Source organism: Microtus ochrogaster, unplaced genomic scaffold, assembly GCF_000317375.1.
Source record: "Microtus ochrogaster isolate Prairie Vole_2 unplaced genomic scaffold, MicOch1.0 UNK14, whole genome shotgun sequence".
Taxonomy (NCBI): Eukaryota; Metazoa; Chordata; class Mammalia; order Rodentia; family Cricetidae; genus Microtus; species Microtus ochrogaster.
In genome coordinates, this window is record NW_004949112.1 from 3,869,459 (window position 1) to 3,887,085 (window position 17,627).

The window sequence follows — 17,627 nt, forward strand, 5'->3', positions numbered from 1 at the left end:
TTGGGTTCTTTTCCTTCTGTTGGTTTGGCTTGTCCAACTTTTGGTGACGGTTTTGTTTTAGCTTATTGCATTTTATTTTATGTTTTGTTGTTATCTATTGGAAGCCTGTTCTTTTCTAATGAAACAGAAAGGGAGGGGATTGGATCTGGATGGGAGAGGAGGTGGGAGGAACTGAGCGGAATAGAGGGAGCAGTAACTTAACTGTAATCAGGATATACTGTATAAGAAAGAATCTGTTTCCAATAGAAGCTCCCCCAACCCCAACCAACCAAACAAACGAAAAACAGAATCACTTTAAGAATTAACATATATTCTTTAAAATATACAAGTAAAATTCAAGTATGTAATAATGTCAGAATTTTCTCCCACTGCCAAGGCAACATAAAGCAATACAATTAATAATAAACATTGCATTTTCTCCTTGTCACACCTTATGAATATGACCCCACTTTACAGAGAAGGAAGAGAGGCCACATGAGGAAGGGCAGCTTCTGTGGGAATAACACTAAATCTGGACTTGAACCCAGGAACCCTGTGACCTTCATTCCTCCTAAGACTCCCTCCTGCCCCTTCATAACCCTTGCCTTAGAAAGCCACTGATAATCACAATCTGCCCCTAACTTATGCTGTCCTCAGCCATGCCGTCCTGGGACTCCAGGCAGTGCTGGGACACCTGGGGCAAGGAGTGAGTGTCAGCACTTGCGGATCTTGATCTCGGTGTAATCAGACTTGATGGTCTCCGTGTTCTGAGGCTGCCTGGGCTTCAGGTTATGGAAGGAGAGGGAGGCATAGTGAAGTTCAGGCTCATCCGCTAGAGTGTGTAGGACTGTGACAAAAGGTGGCCGATCTTTCTGGTTTTGTGACCCTGATGCATTCAGGTGACCCTGGAACCCGATTATAGAAGGGCATCAGTCAAGACTTAGCAGATGGCATCAAAAATCACCAAAGGCACTTGGGGCTTAGCTGTGCATTTGTTCATGATCTACTTCCCATGCGTTTCCTGAGTCTTCACTCCATGCTTTCACTCATTCACCTTAACTTGATGACGTGTGCACATGAATATGAGTATGTGTCTACATCCCTTCCCTTCGTTCCCCCAGGATATACCTATGTGCACACAACAGCATCCACAGCACTGTGATCAAACCCAGGACCCTGCACATAGTAAGCAAGGACTCTAACAACATGCTGCACCCCATCCCCAGCTAATTTTAATTAGCTCTCTGAGTCCTCACAACCCCCTCCTTTCCCATTTTATGGATATAAACATAGTCTGGTTCAGGCTAAGTGACTCACAAAAGACAGCATCAGATTGTCACAAACAAATGAAGGAAAAGCCAGATGTGTCTGCCAGCAATCCTATCACTTGGGAGACTGTAAAAGGAAGATTGTGTTTGGGGCAAGTTCTGGCTCCACAGTGAGTTCCAGAACAGCCTGGGCTACACAGAAACCCCAAATCATAAAATAAGTAAAATTTCAAAAATAAAATGAAAACTTAATCTAATTGTAATCTGGTGGGCAGAGGCAGGAAGTTACAGCAAGCTCTCAAAAAGCTAGGATTAGCCGGGTGGTGGTGGTGCACGCCTTTAATCCCAGCACTCAGGAGGCAGAGGCAGGCGGATCTCTGTGAGTTCGAGGCCAGCCTGGTCTACAGAGCTAGTTCCAGGACAGGAACCAAAAAGCTATGGAGAAACCCTGTCTCAGAAAAAAAAAAAAAAGCTAGGATTAGACCCGTCCTGCTCTGGTGGGGCTCAGAGTATGTGGAGGGAGCAGGGAAGACTGAGACTATAAGAGGCAGGTCTGCCTGCCAGAGCTGGAGGTACTTTAGCTGGGCGGGCCCTCCAACTCTGATCCACACCCCCACCCCGGTGGTTCTAAACCTTAGTCACAAACTGAGCCCTCACTGGTAGGCTCTGCGCAGGCGCTCCACTTCTGTGCCACAGCCTGTCTCTCACTGGTGGACACCAGGCAAGTTCACTGCGGAACCCCATTCCCAGCTCTCTCTTCTCAGGTTTGGTTTAATTTGTGTCTCATAATCCCTGGTAGGCCCTCAGCTCTCTAGGCAGTTCATGCTGGCCTTGCACTCGCCATACCCCTGCCTCAGCCTCCTGAGTGCTGAGGTCTGCCCACCATGCCCACCTGGCATTCTACTTCTGTTTAATGACACACGTTTGAACTGTTAGGATCAAGCAGAACTCAGCCGCTGTGTTTGGAATTCCTTTCTGAAAGTTAAGTCTGGGCTGATGGAGATAGCACTGAGGCCCAGGGAAAGGCTGTGAAGACTTGACAGGAAGTAGCTATGTGGGGAGAGCTTTGCTGGCAGCAATAATAGGCAGTCCTGTGTAAATACTGGGAGCAGGAAGTACAGGAGGGACAAATGCCAGGTCCCCAGCCTGTGGATGCAGAAGAAAAGCTGGATATTGGGGAGACATCTGGGGAAACACAAGCTCAGTTTGGATACCTTGGGTAGGGTATCTCACCAAAATGCCAGCAGAAATCATGCTTGAGACAGGGCTCCCAGCAGGATTGCCTTCGACGCTTGCTACTTTCAGGGCTGATTTCTTTCTGAGGAGCTTCACGCTGGATAAAGAGATCAGTTTGTTTTCTGATGGATGGAGTTTCAGACCAGGGCAGACCAGGCACAGGGTCTACAAAGGGGGCTGCTCTGCGTTAGAGATCCTCAGTGCACGGGACTGCATGATCTGAACAGATCCTGCACCTGGCCAAAGCAGCAGCTGCCTTCTGCTAACCCTGACCCCGGCTGGGTCTTCGTGGTTCTTTAAGCAGAGGCCTTACCAAATGGGGCCACCACTCACATGAAGAAGACGAGGCAGAGGCAGACAGCCATGAGACCAGCTCCTCCCACGGCCCCTTGGAGCACTCCTACACTGGGTTCTGGTTTGTCTGTTAACAAGAAAGGCCTGGGTGATGCAAAGTTTTCCTCTCATCTTAGCATCCAACTTACTGCAGCCCGTTATTTATGAGAATGTCCACTCCCACTCTGGTCTCGGTTGATTCTTCCCCATGGGTGTATGTGTGTACAGCTTCCTATCCCCAGACCTCCTACCAACCCAACAGAGAGGAAACTGTGAACACTGGCCCCATTTGAGCCAAGTCAGCCCTAATTTGTTCACTCGGACGTCTTGTACAACCCAGACATTACCCTTTGTGACCTCTTGACTTGGCAGCAGCAACATAGTGGCACTCTGAACCTCATTGTCGTTCCAAGCTTCACAACGGAGTCTGTGACCAGCGCTGAACTCCTTGCTGAGGATCAGGGAGCTGTTGGCCCACGGTCCTGAGGAGCTGGAGGTGACCTGGAAGGAGTTGTTGCTGCTGTTCCTCTCGAGCAGCCCCTCCCCCAGCCACCAGCGCAGGGAGGGGGCGGGCCAGGCTCTGGAGGAGCAGCTGCAGTGGAGACCCTCAGCTTCCCAGGAGCAGGAGGGTGCCAGCAGCTGTAGAAGGCCTGGGGAGTGGAACACAAAGAGAGGCATCATAGGGGCTTTCCAAGCTGTGATTGCAATGCCCCACCCCCATCATCTTCCAACTCACTCCTTACGATGAGGCTCAGAGAGGCCACCTGAGCGCCTAGACTGTTCTGAGCTCGACAGATATATTTTCCATGGTCCTCCAACTCCACCCTCGGCAGCTGTAGTTCCTCATTGGAGAGCTGGATGTGCTTCTGGGTCTGTTGCTCCCAGTTCAGCATGGCAGGGGGGTTGCTGTCCGCAGCACAGACCAGGCGCAGGGACTCACCCTCTTGGATATGCAGAGATGAGCCACTGTGCAGGGTTTCAGGTTCTGAGGAGGCAGAGAGAAGACTTGAACCCAGTCACAGGGGGCTTTTGCCTTTCTTTCTCCTCCTTTACCACACCTGTCTTCTCTTCTGCTGGCCGATGGCCTCACACTGTAGAGTGGATAGTCAGTATCTCTTACAAGTGTGAGACCAGCAGAACTACTTTAGGTTCCAGTCTTCTCTGCCAACTTAGATGCCTTACTTGCCCTGGAGAGTTTGTCCTTCTGTCTCTCAAGGGCGTCTCACTAAGGCCTGCCTAACTCGGCTGTGTCCTAGGAGCTGGCAGTCCCAGTAGTGGGTGCCTAAGGCAGGCATGGCACAGCACGTGGTGGCTTTTATAGTGGATCTGTCTCCAAAGCTCAGGGAGATTCCCAGGGCAAGAAGGTCTTCCAGGAGGAGGAAAGCTGAGGGAGAAGGTGAAGGACAGTGGGGCTGTCCAGGGACAACGCCATAGTGTTCTGCCCATGGTGAGACAAAATCGCCCTACGCTAGCTGTAGGGCACTGAGGTCCCTTCACCTACCAAACAGATGACTTTAGAATTATCACAGATGACTTATTGTTATTATTTGGAAATTATTATTGTTATAATTTGGAAATTATCACAATACAACTTATTGTTATTATTATTATTTTTGTGAGAGAGGGTCTCATTTACCTCAGGCAGCTTCAAACTTATGGAGATGAGGGTGACTTTGAGTTTTTGAGCCTCCTGCCTCCACCCCTCAAGTGCTGGGTTTGCTGGAGTGCAATTACCATGCGCAGTTTATGTAGACCTGGGGATTCCACCCGAGGCTTCCTGCACACTAGGATAGCACTCTACCAATGGAGGCACAGCCACAGCCCAGAAGCAATACTTAAACACCACAAAAGAGACTCGGTTTCTTGAGAGGATAAAGAGAATGAAAACTACGGTGCCATGACTTCATCTGTGGCACAAGGGTGGGTGGGGTGCTGGTTAGGAGAGAGACACCGTTCCCAGGATATGCATAAGACAAAGTCCATGCTGTGCAAATTGGCAGCATGTGTGTGAAATTCAAATGACCCTTTGTGCTGGAATTTTCTACCTCAGGAAGTCATTTTATAGACATGGTCACACAAATAAAGAGTTTTCTTGTAAGTCACTTATTGAATAAAAGTCAAGGAATGCCAGTTTTCTGTCAAGAGATAAGAGGGTAAATGTGCTATCATATCATTAGAAAACCATGGAGTTACTAATATGTGTGAACAAGAAAGTCTCTAAGAAAACTACGTCTAAGGGGAAAAAAATTAATTCAGTGACTTGCCATTGCTTGACACATGTATTGTGCCCGGGTAGGCTTGACCATGAAGGCGCCATAAAGATAAGTAAGAGTTAAGTTTATATGAAGAAGCAAGAGGTGAGACTTTAGACAACCTCAAATATTAGGGCAGGTAGGCTTTATTTTAATGCCAGAGAGTGTCTGCACATGGGTTACACTGTGATCAGGGAACAGAACTCAGAAATACAGAGACCAGAATTCAGGAAGGTAATAGATTACATGCTTCAGGCTGGGGGTTTGATGGCCAAGGGCAGGAAATGGGAAGAGAGCGAGTTCAGAGCAGAATGAGGAAGTTAGCAGTTTCCTGTAGACTAGCAGGGGCCAGGGTCTGTTGTCTCTTTTTTCAACGGAGTGTCTGGGGGTGGGGATCAGCTGCTTTGCTTCCCCAATCCCTAACCTTGACTTTTGCCAGGAGTTAGTTTCTTTAGGAACTCCATTAACAAAGGGTTTAGAGTGCAGCTCAGTGCTTTAGTTCCATCCTATATAAATAAGTAAATAATAAATAAAGAAGAAATTGATAAAGTTGTAAAGTAGTGTGTGAAGAGATATATGTTTCTCCTCCTACCCCAGGGCTTCAATGTGTGGTGTGTGTGTGTGTGTGTCTAAATGTGTATACAAGACTACCTGTGTATGGTCAACCGAGACAGGAAAATATTAGACACTAAAAGCTATTACTATTAATTTTTTATATGGGCAGAATTATATTGCTAAAATTCACATATATTGGAGCCCCAACCACCAATATCATAGAGGTAACCGGGAGGTAATTAAGGTAGAGGAGATCGTAGAACAGATGTGCCGACGGTGGAATAATAAGACAGCAGACTGCTTGTGTGGTCTGTTTCTGCTGTCTGAAGACAGGGGTAAAGAGAAGACCACCTGCAGCACAGGCAGGATACCATCACCAGGAACCAAGCAGACAGAGGAGCACCTTCAGAGGTAAGGAGCCTGTTTCTGCTATGGAAGTCACTCCCTCTATCATGTTACAGAGGTGGAGGCAGAATAAGCTACATCTCACACCAAATTTGACAAAATCACCTCACAGAGAGGAAGGGAGCTGGGAAAGGGGAATGAGGGCGGGCTGGGGATGAAGACACAGTCTTGGCACTGGAGACTACCATCTGTGTCTTGAGAAACGCAGAAGCCATGGGCATCTCAGGGAGTGCACTGTGTAGGTGAGGTGAGAGGGTTACCGTATCACCCCCTTCTCCACCCTGAACCTCTTCCTGCCTGAGCTCAAAGCATCTGCTCATCTCTGGGGGCAATAGTTCCTGCACCCACCCCAGGGAGGAGCAATTTCTCCCTACCTGTGTTCTCTCCCCGGGACACCCTGATGGTCAGCTTCTGTGGAGCATCTGGGCAGACAGATATGGTCGTTCTCTTTTCAGAGAGGAGGTGGCTGCTGGTATTTCACCCCCGTGCTCTTTTCTTCTCCCACACTCCTAGCTTTCAGGACCCATCACCCAGTTCTACCCACTCCATCCTGCACCCTAATATCCCATCCCCCCCAAACCCTGGTTTCTGGCTTGGCACTTACAGGTGACATTGAGTTGTTCAGTCCTCTCCACAGTGACACCAACACCAGGGAAGGTCACCTGACAGGTGATGTTAGTGCCGTGGTCCTGGGGCTGGGGTGTGAGCGTCAACTCTGAGGAGAGGGTGGTCCCAGGGCCCAGGGAGGTGAGGGCAGATGCCATCCAGGAGAAGATGGGGGATGTTCCCCTCTCACAAGCCCAGGGCAGAGAACAGATCAGTTGGGTGGAAGTGCCAGACACCAGGGTAGGCATAATTTGGAAGTTAGGGGTCTCAGTCAGAGCTGGACAGAGAGAGGTAGGGACACAAGACATGATGGGGATCACTATGAGTGACTCCACTTCAAGTCAGGCTCCCCCCATTCAGCTTCATTATCTGGTCAGGACACCCAGAGCTTCGGGACAAAGACCCCCACACAAGCCCTCATCACATACCTGTCACAGTCACAGAGAGCAAATTCTTCGGATCCTTAAAACTCCACTTCACTTTGTCACCGTCATCCACCCTGAAGAAGTACTTCCCTGTGTCACTTCTCTTCACGTCTCTGATCTCCAGGGAGCAGTTATGGGGATCTCGGCCCCCCATGAGATGGAATCGACCTTGCGCTTCCTTCTGAACTGGTCGATTTGGGTCATTTGCAGCCACTGGAGAGTCGCCGCTTATATCGGCCTTCTCCCGGAACCAGTAGCCAAAGATAGGACTACTGTAAGCGGGGAAACGGGCTTGGCAGGACACATAGATGCACAGACCCTCCTGTACTGTTACTGGACTGGTCACCATGAGCTCATAATCCGCCGTCTCAACCAGGGACCCTGCAAATAAATGAGAGTTATCTCGGTTCCTTTCCACCAGCCCTATAGCTATCCCTACTCACCTGCCCAGAGCAGACACAGCAACAGGAGCCACAGCATCACACAGTGGAAGATTCTGGGCTCTTCCAGGTGGCCGGAGAAAGGAGGCTTGGTCAGTTTGAGGCGGGTCCTTGAGGCGAGAATGACAGGCTTCGATGTCACAGGACGGAATGAGGAAAGAGAGCAACTGACCACAGAGAAGGAACTTTCCGCCCATAGGTCGTCAGAGCCCTTGGAGAACAACCACTTCCACTTTTCATGTGGGATATCGCGGGAGTCACAGTCAGCGAGAGAGACACACCCTCTGCTCCTGAACCCTATCTGATGGACAGGGACAGGGCTTAGCAGGTAAAAGCACTTGCCACTAAGCCTGATGACCTAAGTGTGATCCCCAGGACCCACATTGTAGAAAGGATGAACTGGCTCTCATAAGTTGTCCTTTGCCCCCACTTATGCATGGTGGCACACTCATACCATAGTGAGCACACACACACACACGCACACACACACACACACACACACACACACACTAAAAATAAACGCAATCAGTTTTTTTTTTAATGTATGAAGAGGCAATAGGGACACTCGTTGCCTAAGTAGCTGCCCTGTTGCTGTTAGAGAATAACCTGACAAAATTGCTTAAAGAAAGAAAGGTTTATTTTGGTTCAGAGTTTGAAATTACAGTCCATTGTGGTGAGGCTCATTGATGGCTACAGGGTATGCAATAAATAGAGCGAGAGTTGGTAGAATGTTCTCAGCTCACCGTATACGGTCTAGGATCTCAGTCTACGGGACAGTGTTGACCTAGCCATGATAACCACCCACTGGCATGCTTAGAAGCCCATCTCCTGGTTGAGTCTAGATTTCATCAAGTTTCCAGCTGAGGCTAACCATCGCAGACATAGGCACAGATAGGGCGTCCACATGAGGACATGGGGAACAGCTGAGGCTAACCATCGCAGACATAGGCACAGATAGGGCATCCACATCAGGACATGGGGACAAGACTTCATCTGCAGGTCAAAGAGAGGCCTCGGGAGAAATCTTTGTTGTAAAAATGTTGATGTAGGCTGGACAGTGGTGCTACACACCTTTAATCCCAGTGTTGGGAGGCAGAAGCAGGCAAATTCTGTGAGTTCAAGGCCAGCCTGGTGTTCAAGAGCTAATTCCAGGACAGGCTCCAATGCTACAGAGAAACCCTGTCTTGAAAAACAAAACAAACAAACAAACAAAAAGTTGACCTAGAGCTCCCGAACTGAGAAAAATAAACATGTTGAAGCTGCTCGGTATGTGCGTACGGTATGTTAGTCAGGGCTCTCTAAAGGGATTGACCTGGTAGACTACGGTTCTATGTGGGTAGTCCAACAATGCTTGTCTCACAGTAGAGAGGACGAGAAACTGGTAGCTGCTACTTCGCTGGGCTGGATATCGCAGCAGTTCTAGTCTGGTGCTGAAGGAAGGAGAATTACTAGAGAGCTGCTGGTCCTCAGTCTATACTGAACGTTTGAAGAAACCGGTTCTAACGCCAGTGAAGGAAGGAAGCGGCAGCATGATGCTGTTGGGAGTCTCCTGTTCCGCACAGGAGATGGGTGAGCCCATGAGCATTTACCGCTGCCTGACACTGGGTGGTCTCAGTGAATAGATGGGGTCTGAAGACTCTTCTGGTAAGAGGTGTGTGTGATGCGGGTACAGTTTCTCCTCTTCTGTTCCCCTCCTCAGCCCTAAGTCCTAAACCAACTGACTTTGTCAACACACACTAGAGTCTTCTTCTGCTGCCTCTTGCATCACTTCTGAGGTTTGTCACTGTGCTCAGGGAAAGGAGGAGGGAGTGAGCCAACGCCATCTTTGCTGTACCAGAGGTCTGCCAGTCACTCTGTAATGTTCTGACCACTAGGTGGGGAAGTGTACCCATACTCTCCTTATAACCCGTCTCATAAGCAGGGGTAGAGTGTGGGCATCAGGTACTTTTGAGATAGAGGCAGACCATTCCATCCCGTTGCCATGACTACAGGCATTATGATCCCATCATGATTAGAGTACTACCAGAAAATTTGGGACTTTTTTTTGCTGAATCTGATTTTTACTATTTTAATATTTTTTTTTTCAGGAGGAAGCTTACAGGCTCCTATTGTTATCTACTACCTATACCCAAACAGTTGCTTTTAAATAAAAATGATTTTTAAATATATATATATATGTGTGTGTGTGTGTGTGTGTGTGTGTGTGTATCAGTTTATGTGCACCACATATGTGCCTTGTACCTGGTACCAGAAAAGGAGATCAGATTCTCTGGAACGGTGTCTCTTGATCTGGGTACTGGTAACTGAACTCAAGACCTGTTCAAGAGCCGGACGTTCTTAACCACTGAACCATCTGGTCATGGGTGTTGCTGGAGGAAGGGTATGGATACACATGGGAAGGAAGGGGTATTCTAGAGCGGACACGGAGACATTAGGTATCTCCATGGATTGATGGATAGGTTCAATGAGAGTCCATGCTTCAAAAAGATAAGCTGGAGAATGTAGAGAAAGGCATGGATGTTGGCTTTTAACCTCTACATGGGTACACATTGGCAGTAGCATATACACACAGAGAGAAAAAGACAGGGACAGAGACGGACAGAGACACATCCACAGGGAGACAGAGACACAGAGAGATACAGAGACAAAGAGGGGAGAAATAGATGGAACAGGAGACGAAGACACAGAGGAGGTAGCATCTCTGTTGATAAACACAGGAGCACAGACTTGTGCTTTACTGCAAAGTCGGACAATTCCAACAGTGTGAATGTCACAGCTGGCAGTGTAACCTGTTGCCTTTTGGGAAGAGAAGGCTGTAGACATCCTTGGGGACAGAGGACACAGGTGCTCCAGATGAGAGGGTGCCCCTGAATGCTCCTGAATGTATGCAGATTTCTGAATCCTGGGGAGACGGATCCTGCTGAGGCCTCACCCCACAAAAGTGAGGGAGGCATAATGCCCGTCTCGCTATGTCCCTAATGTGAGCGTCTTCTGGGAGGAGCTTGGATTCTCAGGTGGCTGTGCATCTTGGAGTCCTGCTGTTGAGTCTGTGTGAAGAGAATAGAGTCACAGCAGGCCACAGGGAGGGGACTTGAGGAAATAAAAGGTATTGTGCAGAGCACTCATTGTAAGACACTTGCTCACTCTCCTTCCATGAAGGGTTCGGAAGGCAGCACTTGATCATTCATCCAACACAGCAATTACTGCTGCTCATCCAATCAATAAACATACTCTCCCTAGCAGGAAAACACGTACCATTTTACAGAGAGGTAAAATAAGTCCTGGAGAGGTAGTGTCTTTTACAAGGTTACCCATCTAGCCAGGAGGCCATGCATGCTGTTGTGCTGAATTCGGAGGGTTAGTGATGTAGAGGCCAGCCTCATGGCTAGGGTGTTAGAGAGATGAAGACAGATTGCTAGATCCATCCATGAGTGTACATTAGCCAGAGGGAGACAGAACTGTAGTTTTCCCAGACCCCATCTTCTCCTTGTGATAGAAATGGCACCAGGCAGGAGCTGCCCTCACTGACATGCATGGGGCTTCCTGAATACACAGCATTGTGTGCTGTTGGAGACTCCAATGACTATGGAGTGAGACCACTTTCTGTGCCAGCCATTTCAGAACTTCAGTTAACTGCAAAGTTTCTCAAAAGCATTCTTGGCACCCATAGTGCCCACCTCCTTGCCTCCCATTCTTTCTTCAGCTCTTAGCAATCCCAAGAGATTTCTTCCCCTCAAGATTCCCAGACCTGCTGGTGTTGAGATCAGTTTGATCCAAACCCTTGAATCTTGGTGTCATCCTTGTCCCTGGCCTCCCACAGCTATACGTGTCTGAAACATCAATTCCCTTCCTTCACACCTCATCACCTGTGACCAAAGGACCCAGATCTGCACCTTTCTCATAGGTGGCTCTTTCAGTGCCTTCTCTTTCCTGCCTTCTTGCTTTTTGAACCTCAGCTTCCTAACTCTGAGTGATGGAGGGTTTAGGGCCCTCTCTGTGGGCTCTTATTTGTGGTTTTGTCTACTTGCAGATATTAAGATGGGGAGTACCCAGGTGGATCCATTTCTTAATTCCAGATTTGGAAATCCATTCATTACTGCCATTTGCATGTCTCAGAAGCTCCTTATTCTTGTAGGAGTCAGAGTGCTGGTGATACACTTGCAGGGCTAACCATGTCCGTCATTGACACACTAAATTCTAAGTTATTCAGAGGCCACAGTAGCATAGTCTGTGACTTTTATAATCACATTGCCATTTATATTTATCTATGGAGTCTTTGATGTGTACAACATCTGTGAGGTAGAGACGGTGAGTTGTTTTAGATCAATGAATTCTGCTAAGTTGCTGCTTGTTGATGTTTTCATCAATATTTATTCGGAGTTCGAGTCCCATCCAGGTCCATTAGCGGGACTTCAGACTATGTGGATTTTAGAGACAAGGTCTCACTACGTATCCCTAGCTGGTCTAGAAGCTGCAGGCCTCTTGCTTGATCAGGTGTATTAGCTGCGAAGTGTATTCAGAAGCAGCGCAGACGCCCTCTGGGGCACTTTACAGAGGGAGAAGTAGCAGAGTATAAAAATGCAGAGGGGCTGGGTCTTAGCTAGGTTGCAGGTCATCGGGTGCTATCAGTGAGATGGAGACCCAGGGTGATGGCTGAGCTTGGTTATCATGCAGGAAGAGAGAACCTCAGTTGAGTATTCCCTCTATCAGACTGGCCAGTGGGTATGAGTGTGGGGTCATTTTCATGATTACTAACAAATAAAGGTGTGCCCACCTAACTGTGGCAGGTTGAAGGGCTCTCTATCAGGTCCTCGCAGCACTAATGTGAAGCCCTTTTCCCTTCCTTCTCCCTTCTAAAAACCATTAGATTACATTTCTAAAGCTAGTTCCTGTTGGGGCCTGTGGAGCCCCAGACCCTGAATTTCTTGCAAACAACTTGTTTTCCCCTTCTCTGAGCAGCCTGCAGCTACTCTGAGCACGAGACCTTGATGGCAGGAGAGTGGTTTCTGGTGGTGCAGCTGAAACATCTGGAGAGCTGGGGCGTGGCCAAAGCCCTATAGAAGCTGCCCCTGAGCACAACAAAGTTGGCATTCTTGTATCAAGGATGACGCGTGCCCCTGTGTCTCTGTCTGCCTGTGTGTGCGTGTGTTTTTAAATCTCCAGCCTGGTTCCCAGCTTGCATACCGTAGGTGTAAAGCAGACACTGTGTTTTACAAGCTCCCATGGTCCATTTCCTTCTTTGGTCACTGAGACCAAACTCTAAGGTTCAGCCATCAAAACTGGCTACAGTGGCTAACCTGTCAAATCAGGACTTGCCAACTCACGCTAGCCCAGACCCCCCCTTTTCTCCTTAAAACCCTACTGCTGCAAAAACACCTGCTGCTGTTGTCTGCCTTTGCTTGATCCAGAGGCCATGCCCTCCTTGCCCGTCCAGGGCAACAAATCTTTGTGCTGAGAATTTGATGTCTAGGTTTGTCCTGTACTGACTCTGAGAACCCTCCCCCAAACCATTACACAGGTGGATCTGGCCTGCATATAAAAGAAAGCTAAGTAAGCCAGAAGGAAGGAAGCAACATTCCCCCACAGCCTCTAATTCAGCTGCTGTCTTGACTTCCTTCCATGAGAGCCTGTGACCTGGGAGTTACAAGATGAAATAAACTTTTCCTCTTCAAGTCGCTTTTGTTCAGAGTGTTCTATCACAGCGACAGAAAAGGTAAGAGCATTTACCAGGGAATCAGGGATGCTCACTGACCCTGTCTGTGATGCTCTGGTCCAGGCTCTTGAAGACCGCAGAGATGCTGCTTCTTTCCTCAGGAAAGTGGAGGGCCTCCTATGCATGTACCTAACCCAACCACATCCTTCTGGGAGCTCTGACACTCTAGGTCTTGTTTACTTCTACCTCACAGACCTAGGTCCAGGCTGCAGGTGAGCAGAGACAGCCTGCATTCCAGAGCCAGCTTCAGTCATCCAGAGTGGTTGTTCTAACCAACAGAGCTTGCCCTCCCTGTCTCAATCACTTCCTCCTTATCAACTCCACACTCAAGATTCTAGTCCGTTGTCTCCACATATATAAAAAAACGGCAAGTCTTGGTCTCAACCTCTGTGACTTCATGTGACTTAGTGTGCACAGTTCTGGGAATCCTACCACACTGTTTTCTCACTGGGCAGTGTTTCCTGATTAGCAGACCGTGCTATGCTTGGCCAGAGTCAAGGGGCAGGTGTACCACATCTGAACTGCTGAATGGGGCACCAGCGTAGGCACTTCCTGAAGGATGACGGAGTCCTGGGATACTTGTATCACTCAGCTGGGATGCTGACTTGGTGGCAGGGTGAATATAGTTTCTTCTATTGCTGTCCTAACTTCTCTCTTCCTGTTAACCCCTCCTCTTTTACCCTGCTATGTTTAGACTAAGGGTCATTGCATGATCCTTGAACATGTGACCATGGTAGGTCACCCAGTGACCCTAATGATGCAGCTATGCCCAGAACCTCTTCTTGCCACCACTTCTGGCTATTCCCATGCTTGTTAAGTGGCTGCTACCTGGATTCTCCTTTCAATCCCTCCAACTTCATGCCCAGACCCAGAGCTGAGGCTCATATGAGCAAGATGAGATAGACACATAGTGTAAGCAGCGTTGTGACACCAGCTCCTCCAATGGCCCCCAGTAACATTCCTGTGTTTGCTTTCATGCTGGATTCCCTACTGAAGAAGAGGACGTGAATGCACTTTGATATTCAGCAGGGTTGTGCTTCTCCTCTTTAGCATCTGCAGAGCCCTCATCTCTTTGGGGGAGTTCAGTCACTGAATCATTCCCTCTCACGGGACCTTAGTCTTGTCCAGAACCTTGGATGAAGGGTACAGACCACCTAGACACTCTTGTTTATCCTACACTCCTGTCCACCAGAGTCCATCTCTGCCAGGACCCATGTTCCCCTTACACAGGATGTCCTCAGGAGACCCATAACAGGGTACAGAAAGACCATGAAACCTAGAGCCCAAGAGATTTCATTAGAGCTAGTATCATGGACAGATTGTATAGGGGACACCACAGAAGAAAGAACATCTGAGTCTTCTTTCCTTGTCTGCACTCGATGGTCCCTGAACATCTGTGTGGCTCATATGCTTCCAAAAGGGCCAAAAGCAATGGGCCTGCGATGTGGCTATTGGACGCTTGAGTCACCGACTGGTCACACTTGGTCACACCTCACAGGATGCCAACATGCAGATTCAAGGACATACCCTGGCACCTGACCATCCTACCAGCTGCTCTGTTGAGTAGGGACTAGTGGAACCAGGCAGTGTAGGAGCTACTCATTTGGGACATATATCAGGACTGAGGACTAACACTGTAAAAAAAATGTCCTGGGAGTCAGAAGCAGACAGATCTCTGCAAGTTCAAGGGCAGCCTTGTCTACGTAGGAAGTTCCTGGCAGTCATGGCTAAATAAATACATAAAAGGGATTAGAATAAATGGCCCAAGATTTTCAGAACTGTGTCATATTCCATGTGACCATGTCACATGTGTGACAAAGAAAAGGCACATACAACACCCAGAGTGAGCTGTGATGTGCCCTGTGGATTACAGGTAATGGAGATATACCCATGTAGGTTTATCCTTTGTGACAATGGACCATCTGGAGGGAGATGATAACAACATCCGAGTCTGTGAATGTGAAGACAGTTAGAAACAGGTTGTTGTCCCTGATAGTGCCAGGTGTTGGTGTTACAGACCCAGGAGAATCTTCAAAAATGAGGCCAGAGGGCTGAGTAACCACAGAAGAGAAACTTCCTACCCACACATAAGCTGATCTGTTAAGGAGAAGAAATATTCCATGTGGTGTTCCATGGGAGAAGAGGGAAGAGGACCTGCCCGGTCCTGATCCCATCTGTGCCCCCACTCCACTGTCACCATCTAATGTCTTCTGTGGCCTCTCACTGCTTCTAGATGCTCTGGATGGTCAACCTGTCAGGGGCAGGACTCAGGAGAGGTTCACAGAGAAACCATGGGGGAAAAGCATGAAAAGGTTTTCTGGAATGAGGACAAGTGGGCCTGCATAAATTATTAAATGAGGAATGGAAAATGCAAATGAATGCAACGTGTTCTTCATGGGCAGTTCCCCACTGCTGGGAAATGGAGTCAGAAAAGAGACTGAGAGGCTCTGAGAAATGAGAAGCTGCTTGTGGTTGATGCCCACACAATAACTGTCAAGTGTGTAGACATGGGCTTTGGTAGCTTCATTAGGACATGGCCCCACTGAGGGCTTCCTAACCTACTTAGTACTCTTCTCTAGGTGGTCCTGGTGTGGATTGTTCAAAGCAGGTGCCAAGAGACTGGCATATGGAGCAACAGAAGAGAAGAACTGAGTTGCTGGATGCTGTGGTTTAGGTAGCAGAGAGTCCTGGCCCATGCCCCCTCCAAGCCTCTTCTCATTTGTCAAATAGGACTAATCACAGCCCCAGCCCTCAGTCTGAGGTGATCCCAGTGGGAGAATGCAGGACAAAATTTTCTGTAGACCCTGAGATACTGTCATGTTGTGTGTCCCAGCATGCCCCAGAGGACACATGGGCCACCCTGTGGTCATTCCGAGTCTTACCCATATCAAACATGTCCTTGTGATTCACAGGTGCCCATGGCCTCCTTGTGTGTGGCAGGAAGGAGTCTACACCTCAGAGGCTGTTGGTGTAGGCTGGGTTTCCTAATGCCTGCTGCCCTGTTCGGAGAAGGGAAATAATCAAATGTACACTCTCCTGGAGAATCATGGGATGAATTGGTCCATCTTCACATTCATGTGCCGAAAGTCCCAGCCTTCAGAATGTGACTGTGTTTGGAACAGTCTGGAAAGATGGTATTTAAAGATATTCAGTTATAACAAGGACTTTAGCATTGACCTAATCCAATATGTCTGTGTTCTTATTGGAAGAGAAGCTTGGGACTAACAGTACGGGGACACAGGAGATGCCACATGCACATCCATGAGAGAGGCCATGGGAGGAATCTGCCTGCACACACCCTGATCTGAGACTTCCAGCCTCAGAGCTGAGAAAACAAGCCTGTGGTTTAGCTGCCTAGTGTGTGGTCCTGTGTCACCACAACCTGAGCAAGCTGACAGCTGGAGCCCTCCTGAGGATGCCATGTGTTTCTACAAGAAAGACACTCACATAGCCTGCTCTGGTCCTGGAGAACTAGATGTCAATGGCAAAATCAGCACAGTGTGAGTGGCCAGACTATGAGATGGGGCTGCAGAGAGGATAGAGGGAGGAAGGGAAGGCAAAGGGCAGGTCGCCAGGCCTAGATCTACAGGATAGTTCTGTCACCTTGCCGCCCTTGATCTTCTCTTTCCATGGCAGTACATATCTTGCCCATGGGCCTAATGTCCTGCTGGGATGTGCTAAAGTTTGGAAGGCTTGGCAGGGACTCATGAGGGATGGAGTACAAGGAGATTAGGTCACAACTTGGCATGATCTGGGCTGAACCCCAGAAGGTCATGACTGTGGGAGCCCGGGTGATGGAATGTGAGTCTGACCATCGGATGAGACCGCTGAGTGAGATAGGAGGCCATTCTTGGTCAGAGAACAGAGACCATGAGGAAATAGTTATGCCAAACTAGCTCCACATCCAGTTCCTAAAGTGGGACATTAGAAGATGAATAGAAGCAAAAATTACCCAATTGAGAATCTAACAGTTGTTGGGCAATGAGTAAATGTGTCAGAAAGTGTGTGTGGTGGGGCAAATGTGACCAGCTGGGAGAGGTGGGTTCATCAGAAGGGATTGAGGGGCCGCTCTTGGGGCGGGTATTCGATTGAGGGACAAATAACTGTATGGTCATGAGTCTAGTCAAGAAAGCCTCCTATTTTAGCTACCTTTCTATGGTTGTGATAAAGCATCATGATCAAGGCAACTTACAAAGAGAAGAGTTTGTTTGGGTTATGGTTCCAGAGGAGTTCAGTCTGATGACAGTGAAGTCATGGCGGAAGGGGAGAAAGATGGGGCTCACATCTTGAACTACAAGCACCGAGCAGAGAGAGTGAATTAGGAATGGTGCAAGTCTTTAAATTCTCAAAGCCCACGTGCAGGGACACACTTCCTCCAACAAAGCAACCCTTAAGGGATTAAAACAGCAACAGCA

General features: G+C 48.5%; 1 protein-coding gene across 1 annotated transcript; it reads right to left on the reverse strand.

Moving 5' to 3' along the window:
* Positions 1–357: 357 nt before the first annotated feature.
* LOC101995310 (sialic acid-binding Ig-like lectin 5) lies at positions 358–7,601 on the reverse strand. The gene is made up of 9 exons (XM_013353642.2): positions 7,503–7,601; positions 7,063–7,440; positions 6,633–6,911; positions 6,403–6,450; positions 3,553–3,801; positions 3,164–3,466; positions 2,817–2,904; positions 2,481–2,580; positions 358–884 (listed from the first exon to the last, which is right to left on the reverse strand). Exons 1-9 carry the CDS (start codon positions 7,537–7,539, stop codon positions 693–695), a joined length of 1,674 nt encoding a protein of 557 aa, XP_013209096.2. The 5' UTR covers positions 7,540–7,601; the 3' UTR covers positions 358–692.
* Positions 7,602–17,627: the final 10,026 nt, after the last annotated feature.